The 9,926-nt window shown below is 43.3% G+C and overlaps 1 protein-coding gene across 1 annotated transcript; it reads left to right on the top strand.

Moving 5' to 3' along the window:
• Nucleotides 1–1,229: 1,229 nt before the first annotated feature.
• Nucleotides 1,230–6,743, top strand: LOC127307098 (uncharacterized). Its single transcript, XM_051337799.2, has 6 exons — nucleotides 1,230–1,395; nucleotides 2,731–2,878; nucleotides 3,294–3,361; nucleotides 3,752–5,428; nucleotides 5,586–5,775; nucleotides 5,854–6,743. The coding sequence occupies exons 2-6, from the start codon at nucleotides 2,857–2,859 to the stop codon at nucleotides 6,507–6,509; spliced, it is 2,613 nt and encodes an 870-aa protein (XP_051193759.1). The 5' UTR covers nucleotides 1,230–1,395; nucleotides 2,731–2,856; the 3' UTR covers nucleotides 6,510–6,743.
• The last annotated feature ends 3,183 nt before the right edge of the window (nucleotides 6,744–9,926 follow it).

The raw sequence follows: 9,926 nt of genomic DNA, 5'->3' as shown, positions 1-9,926 counted from the left end.
ATAACCACCCATTTACGCAATGGCGTTTGATGTAATCAAAGCATCCTTTCGGTGTAAGTGATTTACATGATCTCATGGTCGAAGGACTAGGTAACTATGTATCGAAAGCTTATAGCAATTTGAACTTAATGACTTGATCTTATGCTACGCTCATATGGGTGTGTGTCCATTATATCATTCAACCAATGACATAACCTTGTTATTAATAACATCCAATGTTCATGATCACAAAACCATGATCATCTATTAATCAACAAGCTAGTTATACAAGAGGCTTACTAGGGACTCCTTGTTGTTTACATAACACACATGTATCAATGTTTCGGTTAATACAATTATATCATGGTATGCAAACATTTATCATAAACACAAAGATATTATAATAACCACTTTATTATTGCCTCTTGGGCATATCTCCAACAGGCCTCTGTGCTAAGAAGCACATCCCAGCCGAATCTACCGACCCATTTGCGGTTGTAGGGTTGATTGGGGGATGCTCTGGTCGTCATTGTGCGCACGAAAATGAGTGCCTCTCATGCGGTGGATTATTTCCTATGTGATTTGATCCGATAAATCAAAACATCCTATGCAGAATATTTTTCATAGGATTTCAATCCTACGCAGATGGTTTAAAAATCCTATAATTAAAGGAGACCTAAGCACGCAAGACATATAAGATGTAACCATTTTTTCGTAGTTAGTTGAAATCACTACATGTTATTTTAAAAATCTTATTTATAAGCTACACAAAGTTTAAAAACAATTATGGACCTTGGGTGTGTTTGGTTGTCAATCCAAGCATGCAAAATCGTAACGCCGAATTATTTTCCATTATGAGCTACATAAAAATAACAAAATCTGAAAGTTCTTAAAAATACTCTGTATTAAAAATCACAATTTTCCATTTTGTATAGCTTAAAATGCACATTATTTTCAAATCTTAGATTGCTAGTTTGTGGTATAAGCTACACCCTGTTTTATTTTAAAACTTTTCGAAAATCGGTAATATAATTTTCTTTTTTTTATACATGACTAGAGCCCATTGCACTATGCACGGGACACACGCACGCTAGACAGTCCACGACGCGATACGGCGTAGGGACGTAAAGAACGGGGAAAAAAGAAAAGAAAAAAAGAAAAGAAAGAGAAAGCCGGATAGATTTTGCTGGGATTCCAGTACTCTGGCAGTAGTTCTCTACTCCCTCCCTGTTCTTTCACCTGAGTACCTCCACCGCCGACCCTCCCAAACTCCCAAGCCCCAAACCCCACCGCCCACCCTCCCACGTACCGGCGTACCACCACCACCGCCCCGCCTCTCCATCTCCGGCCGCGGGAGTAAGCCGCCGCCGACCACCGTCTAAAGACGCCCGCCGGGCGCCGGCCGCGTCGCCTGAGGTGAGCAAAGACTCCGACCATATCTTTCTTTCCGCGAGTTACTTTGCTATCGTTTGTTATCCAACCCTGGGATTCCATGGGGACACTCTGTATCGGAGAAAGGCAAATGCCACCAGCTTATCGGATTTGGTGGTGTGAGAAATGCAAATGCGCCAGCTTTGGTTTCAGTCCCTGGAGTTATATTCCCCTGTGCCGTTCGCTCTCTCAGTATCCAGTTCGTGATCTCAATGTGGAAATGGCGATGGTTTCCCCATTCACCTGTTATCTGGATTCTGATTCTGGGCAGTTGAGCATGCCATATCTGGGGTAGGCTTGGTCTCTTGGACTAGGAAAATGTCCCATGATATGAGATGCAAGTCATGATTTCAGTTGAAGTTAGGATTCACTGATTCAGTGGCAGTGAGCAAAATAGGAACATCAGTTTGGCATAAGGATGGCGCTTTTGTTTTCATCATTTCTATCACTCCTCTTACTGGTTAGCATTTCCCCAAATAATTAGCAGACTTTGAAGGCCTGCACGATTCTCCGGATGCGTACGGGCAGCCGTGTATTATCTCGTTATAATATCAACTTCCGTGGTTCTGTAATTATGTTCAGCCTGGTACGCGTCCGCTGTGCTCTTCATTTGTCAACAGTAGGCTCTAGTTTGATTCGCCAAACCAGCCATAGGTAGGTTACTCGTGTTTTTTAACCTGCTAATCTGCAGCTTCGAGGAACTGTCTCGGCTGCAGGTCCCATTTCGGCACATACATACCAGCACATCTCGGTATCCCCATCCTTCCTTGTTTTCCACCCTAATCCTCCTCTACTTTATTACGGTCCATTTTTCTTCTACCCATCCTGGCTTCCTGGGTTCCACTGTCAAGATTCGGCTTGCTGAGGAGATTACCTGTGAATATCTGAAGCTCTTGGAACGGCGCGGGTGCAGAGATTCCTTTGTCGCCTATAAGTATTTTGGTTGTGCAATTGTGGGCGTGGCTTTGTAATTACTCTGCCTCTTGTTCGTTTCTCGTTTTCACATTTCTCTGACAGGAGGAGTTCGTAAGTTAGTAACTAACTGATACTTCTGACAGAATACAGTCTTTCAGAGATTATTCAGTGCTGCAGTATTCCTTACGCTCTAGTTAGTTTCATGCGTCCATGTTTTTGGAATTATTGATGCAAAATTCCAGCTTTATCAAAGCATGTATCCTGATGTTCTCCGAAAAAGAAATCGCCGTGCTTATCCATGCATCTGTTAGCACCAGCAAGCCACTAGTTCCTGAATTTTCCCTAGAGTAGCTTGCTTTTGGCTCATGAATTTTCACTTAACTTGATCTTTTATGTGTTTTACAGGATTCGACATACCAAGCCAATCTGCTCGATCTGGGTTTCAGGAGGAAATCATAAAAAATTGACCTAAGAACAGAGATTTGTTTTTTGACAAGTCTAAAAACAGAGCTTTATGGTGCAAAGACAGTTATGGGCCAGATTCATACAGATGGTATGCACATTCATTTTTCCCCTTACAGTTGAACTGTGTTTAAGTAAGTCTGTGAAAGTGCTCTGGAAATATTGATACTACTTGTGCAATTATATCCTATTGGCATCTCACTTAGAGCATCTTTGTTGGATGCTTATTGGTTGTTCTAATCATGTCATTTAGTTGGCATTGGGGATTTTTTACCTTTTTCTTTTCCGAAATTTGGTGGTGAAGTGGTACTGAGTAGAAAATATAGTTGGAGCCATTAGGATTAAGACTTGGAGGATTGCTTCTGGATAAATAATTTAGTATACTATCAACATGTACTTTCTTATAAATTACGTGTTTAGGCTAATCCTTCTTTTTCATGCTTGGTTTTTAAATAGTCAAAAGTATGAAAATACTTTATTGAACATGTGCCTTTCATGTTTTCCAGGTCAGAAAATCAAGTTAGAATTGAAGAGAACTGCTGATTCTGATAATGCTCATGTGGAGGATAAACTTGTGAGTGCCATATAGCATAGCTTAGTACTCCCTCGAACCCACGAAAGTTGTCTTATATTTGTCTAAATTTGGATGTATCTAGACACTATCTAGTATGTAGATACATCCAAATTTAGTCAAATCGCAGACAAGTTTTATGAGAGGGAGGGAGTAGGATATCCCCCCCCCCCCCCCAAAAAAGAAAAACTTAGTGTGATATTAGCATGTTCACACTGTAGTATGTGTATCATATTTTGTTATGAAAAGCAGTATTTATTTCAAGGGATGCTCTAAGGCACATTGTACAAGTAAACAAAGAAAGCAAATAATTTTAGTACAATATGCTTCTGCAGATATGTGACCTTATCAAGTTGATGATTTTCTTCTCTGCTATTGTGGGTTTATCTGCAGGCAGCTACTGATAACTTTTCAGACACAAAATCAAATGCAACTTCATTAAAAATGCTGTTAGCAAAAGAGATGAGTAAAGAAATGGAGTCAAAGAGCAATCCACCAGGTGTCATTGCCAGATTAATGGGGCTTGTGGAAGATTTTCCTGCCAAAGAACAAGTCTTACACCACGCCAATGGAGATTTCAGGGAAAATCAATCATGTAACCACCCAGGGCAGCACCATTCCATGCAGCCGATGACACAAGTTATCGACCCATCCCGCGAAACAATTGAATATAATGGTGTATATGAAGGGTGTGAAGGGAAAGCAAGAATGAGCCTTTTTCAGGGCCAATCTTCACAAAAAAGAAGGTACTCTGAGAACAAGAGTGACAGAATGGATGTTGTCCCAGAGAAGTTTTGGCAAGCAAAATGCCTTCTCACGAAAGAGAATGTCCTTTGTTCCACAGGGTTACAAGAATACCTTGACGTTCTAAGTTCAGAGAAAGATTTATTTCAGGAATTTCGTGAAGAACCCATTTTGGCAAGACGGATGAGCGGACTTCACACAACTCCAGCACCACCTCATACACGCATTACCGTACTGAAACCAATGGGAGCTGTTCAGAGTGATGTCGCAAGACAACCAACAACAGAACAGGCTATTGAGCAAAATGGATTGGAGATGAGAAGGTTTCATCAGAGGTCTAGTTCAGAGGAAGGAGCCCCTTCGCAGCCAAGTAGAATAGTACTCTTGAGGCCTACCCCAGGGAAGGCTAGTATCACAAAGGCAAAGCTGACTCCCAAGGCAACTTCATTTCGGCTAATTGACCGGAAAAGTTTCAAGACAGTATTAGATACTCATGGGGAAACCCTAGGTTCTACAGGAGTAGTGCATGATATCATTCGGCATCAACAAGATGGCCACGGTCAACGCGATGAGTCTTTCTTATCTTCCACGTATTCAAATGGGTATGGTGGTGATGAAAGCTCATTTAGTGATTCAGAAATAGATCGTAGTGGAGACTCCGAAATTGATGATATTGAAGAAGATGGTGGTAGCATCAGTGACTCAGAGGCAGGTAGTCCTATATCAAAGTATTCATGGGATTACACCAGAAGATACGGAAGTTCCTACTCAGGCTCATCTTCTAGCAGGATCTCACATTTTCCTGATTCATCGATTATTAAAGAAGCCAAGCAACGGCTTTCCGAGCGATGGGCAATGGTAACTTGTGAGGATACCAGTCAAGAGCAAGTGCGGCTGCCAAGGAGCACATGCACCTTGGGGGAGATGCTCTCCCTTAATGAAGTGAAGAAAGAAGATGTCACTACTTGCATAAAGGATGATAAAACTATGTTGAGGTCTAGGAAGTTGCCAAGATCAAATTCTCTGCCAGTGAGTTCACATACATTTGATAACATGGTGGCAAAAGTGCAAGTTTCACATCCTGAGAGCTGCAAACCAACAACACATTTGATGAACAGAGTTTCTGATTTTTTGTTTCCTAAAAGAAAGAAAGTAAGGCAGAAATCCACCCATCATCCATCCAATTGCTTTGATGAGAAGATTGAAGCTTGTTTTGGTGACAGTCAGTCACCTGCCAGTCATAAGTTAGAAAGTAATGAAAAACTAGCACTGTCTGAAGAGAAAAATGATGTTTCTGTTAGACAAAACTTTACCAGCACTTCAGAGGTAGATGTCTTATATCAATCATCATGCAACTCAAACAGTTTATAATCTTTTTTTCTACTTGCTCAGTTCATGTAATTCCTTGTTCAGTTTATATTTCTTTTTCTAGTAGATTATCTCTGTTGAGTGTTGACTTATATTTTACATCTTTTCATGACAGGGAACTGCTTCAGTTGATGTGCCTATATCATTGATCTGTCGACGTAGAAAAATGGATAGACTAGGATTACATGAAGGCCTAAATAGCACCCGTGATCAGCCCAGCCCTACCTCAGTTCTCGATGCACCCTCTGAAGATAGCAGTTGTAACGAACCTGAATCATTTGGAAGCACTAATTCCAATAATGCGAGTAAGTAGTGTTTTATGGTCAGAAGTTCTCCATGTCTCAGTTTGGTTTATATACTGATTCATCTTCTAACCTTTGCAGAAGCTGCATCAAGATCCTCAGCAATCGAGGCTGTTGCCTGTTCCTTATCATGGGACGATGACACCTCAGAATCGCCATTACCTGGTCTACCAAGGCACCTTCCCTCCGATGTAGACGACGATGAATCAGAATGTCATGTCCTAGTGCAGAACATAATGTCATCTGCTGCATTAGACGACGACGCACGTTCAAGTATGGTTTTTACTGGTTGGCACTTACCTGACTGCCCTCTTGACCCAGTCCTGTGTAACAAACTTCTGGAGTTACGGAAGCAAAGGTCGTACCAAAGGCTTCTTGTTGACTGTGTCAATACTGCTCTAGTTGAGATCGGCGAGAACGCCATGCTAAGCTCATTCTCATGGAGCAAAGCACACACTAGAACACGGAGGGACAACTCATCCGCTGCGTTGAGGGTAGAAGTCTGGAGCATCCTGAAAGACTGGATCTACGGGGCACGGATGTTTGTGGTGAGCAGGAGAGATAACACTGGGATCTTGACGGATAGAGTTGTGAAGCAGGTGGTTGAAGGAAGTGGCTGGGTGAAAATGATGCTGTCGCAGGTGGTTGACATTACAGAACAGATTGAGGCGGGAGTGCTGGAGGCGCTGGTGGCAGAAACTGTGCTGGATTTCGCTGCTTGCTCCTGTGAACGATGAGGTATCCCGCAGCAGCCGATGAATATCTTGGCAGCTGCTCCTTGAATTGTTGTACGTGGATATGATTGATCCACCTGCTGGTGTCATCACTATGTAGTTGATTAGAAGATTGTAGTGTTCACAAGTTTTGTGGCATTTTATTTGATCAACTCATCGTAAGTTGGTAGTGCAGTTCACCAGAATTAAGCCAAGGTTATCTTGCCAAAATACATTTTGGAAATTTAGAATTCCAAATGGCTAAAAAGGCTCAATGGCCTCTCAGATGGATATCAAACCGTCAGTCCGTCACACGCATACACTTTTGCTTTTTGACGGGCACACTAACACTAACACAGACACACATTGGACGGACTACCAATGTGACAATGGTTGGATTGAGCATGCAAGAAGAGAGGCTTGTATAATTTCCATGGGTCCAATCTTGGGTTGAGCTGGGCTGAGGCAGGATAAGAAAGAGAGGAAGATATAGTTGGGCTTCAAACTTATTAGTTTAATTCCGGATTTTATAATCACCTCAGATTCAATGGCAATCGGGGTTTCAAACTTTTTTGTTTTGGGCTGACGCACAAAATATACGGGCTTGATACGTGATCGAAGCAATAAAAATCATTAATGTTCATCCACACAGTATTTTCGATTGGAGTCAATTCTCAATGTTGTGAAGACTAGACTAGTCACAAACTCACAATGCATACTAACATATAGAAGTATCATGTATATAATACTAGTATATGATAATAACGGATGATATCATATAGTAGCACCATAGTCTTTTTATATTTATTTATTTGTAGAATCTCAATGTAAAATTATGCACAAGATCTATTTGATATTTACTTTTCTAGTTCTACGTGTAGGTAGTCTAAAATAAGAGGCAATGCACCAAGAGTTCCATTGTTAAAAATGCGCTTAGGCAATAGGGTCACATGTCTGAAAAGAGATATGGAAGAAAAACATGCCACATTATTGGAAGAGAAATATGCCAATTTAAGTGGACATAATAATTCCCACAAACTAGATCAGATTTTTGGAACTAGTTTATGATTTGAAAATCGGATTCTTGTGCCCTATGTTACAATGGGATCCAATTCTATAACTTAAGAAACAACTTGGAAAATGAGCCCAACACCAGAAACTTAAAATCTGGAATTATAATTTTTTAGAAACAATAGCAAATGGTCACATTATTTTTTCAGAAAATTTAGACGGCTAATTTTCAAATCAATATGTGCACATTCTCTTTTTCAAGATTTTACAGGACTTACAAATACTACCTCGATTTCAAGGAATAAGACACCCTCGTTTTTCTTGATTTTAATTTGACTAAGAATTACTTTAAATATAAAAAGATTGTTTGTATGAAATTAGCATCATCAGAAAGTACTCTTCAATACGAATCCAACGGTACTAATTACATATAATATAATTAATATTTTGTTGCTCAATTTTTATGGTCAAAGTTTGTCTTGTAATACGTATACGCCTTATTTCTTGAAACGGATGTAGTATGTTTTTTGTGAAAGTTTATAAAGAGTGCACCAGAATCTAGATTTTTTTGGTGTGGATCCCAAATGAAATTTTACTAGTGGTCCAGATTTGATGCCAGGCATACCTGGGTCTTGATTATCATTTTCCACTTACCTACCTCTCTTCACCGCAGATCCACTCATTTCTTGAAAGGAAAACAAACGGAGGTCCCTGTTTGACCGGTGAAATCTTTACATGCGGCATAGTTCAAATCCAATACGAATCATGACGCAAATCTATACCTAATAATAAAGAAAATAAGGTTTCCGTGGTTTCGTCCGTAAGTTTCGTCCGTCCTTCTTTGTTTCGTTCGTCGTCCGCGCAAGAATCCGTTCGACATATGTACGATTGATCGATTCTGTCTTGGATTCGTTTACAAACAGTCAGGCAAAGCCCAACAGGTTCCTTCGTCCAGCCCTAAAAAAAAACGTTTAGATATTACTTACCGAGCAGGGCGATCCTGGTCGTGCAAGAGTCCACGGGAGAGAAGGGAGACTCGATCCTAAAAATCTAAACCGTGTACTACTTGAACTGAGTTGGCCGTGATCTACTCGAATAGATTCCGCATCACGGGGTATAAACAATAAACATACAGGCAGGCTACTTGCAAGGAACAAACGCGAGTTTGTTTTTTGTCCACGACACGGGACAGCGAGAGAAGGAGCAGATGTATCGGAGCCAAGGGCCTCCGCCAGGAGGATCAGCGCCAGCGACGATTGAGGGGCGGGATGGGTTGGTTCATGCGTCGATGTGTGCGCCGACGTCAACTGCCTTAAGGACTTATCAATCTCGGTGGCAACTGTCGATCTCGGTGGGAGGGGCTGGGGGCGACGAGCATCTCTGACTGTGGGAGGCAGGAGGCGTCGGCGCTTCCGGGGAAAGCCACCGTGGACCGATTGGTCGGCGTCGGAGCCCAGCGGAGAGCACCGTGTGCAGCGTCGCAATACAGGGGCCGGACAGGGCCGACGGCATGGAATCCAGCCACACTGACGGCGCGGGGACGGAGGCTGCCTCGCGAGATAAGGCCTGTGGCGGCCGCCCACGAGGAGCAATCTTGTATGAGGCTAGGCCAGAGGCCGCTAGGGAGCTGAGGCGCTCGACGTCAAGCTGGTCGGGGGGAGCCGGAGGCGGACACGCAGGGGGACACCGCGGCGACGAGGCACACCAAAGGAGGCCGAGCCGGAGTTGCAGAGAGCAGCGGCAAGGACGTCCAGGACGAAGGGATCGTGTTCTGGGCGAGGGTAGGCGCTGGAGAGAGTTGTCTATCAGCGAGCGCCAGCGGCGGGTGAGGTGAAGTTCGAGCCGGCGCATGAGGAAAGAAATTTTGACAAAAGAGACCACCTGCCCCAATTCATTGACAAAAAGGATCACCTGTGAGGCAAATTGACAAAAAAGACCAACTTGTGTGTGGCGGCAGCGCCCCCAGGCGACACGTGGAGGGTGCCGCCGGAGCGAGGGGCGGCAGGGGCCCGCCGTCGAAGTGTGTGGCGGCACGTTACCGAGGCCGCCTCGCCGTCAGGCCGCCGTCCGTCGAGGTGGGCCATGCCGCCATCGCATGGGGCGGCAGGGTGACGTGGAGGATGCCTCCACACCCGGTGGAGGCAGGGCCCGGCAGATTCGGCCGGCCGACATATGCTGCTGACACTGACTAAAGAGCTGCTGACACTGACTAAAGAGCTGTCTGCACTGATTTAAAGGTCTGCTGAAACTGTCGGAGTTTCCCGCTCGAAATTAACCACCGAAAGCGGCCTATATGCGTAGGAATTCTGTGCTGATACAGCAATTAGAGCACCGACAGCCGATACCAATAATTCTGCACTAATTTTTTGGTACTGTTCACACTAATTGAAGGCTATATAAGTCGGCTTCCCCGCACAGAATGGGGTGCTT

Source organism: Lolium perenne, chromosome 6, assembly GCF_019359855.2.
Source record: "Lolium perenne isolate Kyuss_39 chromosome 6, Kyuss_2.0, whole genome shotgun sequence".
Taxonomy (NCBI): domain Eukaryota; kingdom Viridiplantae; phylum Streptophyta; class Magnoliopsida; order Poales; family Poaceae; genus Lolium; species Lolium perenne.
Note: the sequence above shows the minus strand (reverse complement) of the source record. Positions and strands in the feature narration are given on the sequence as shown.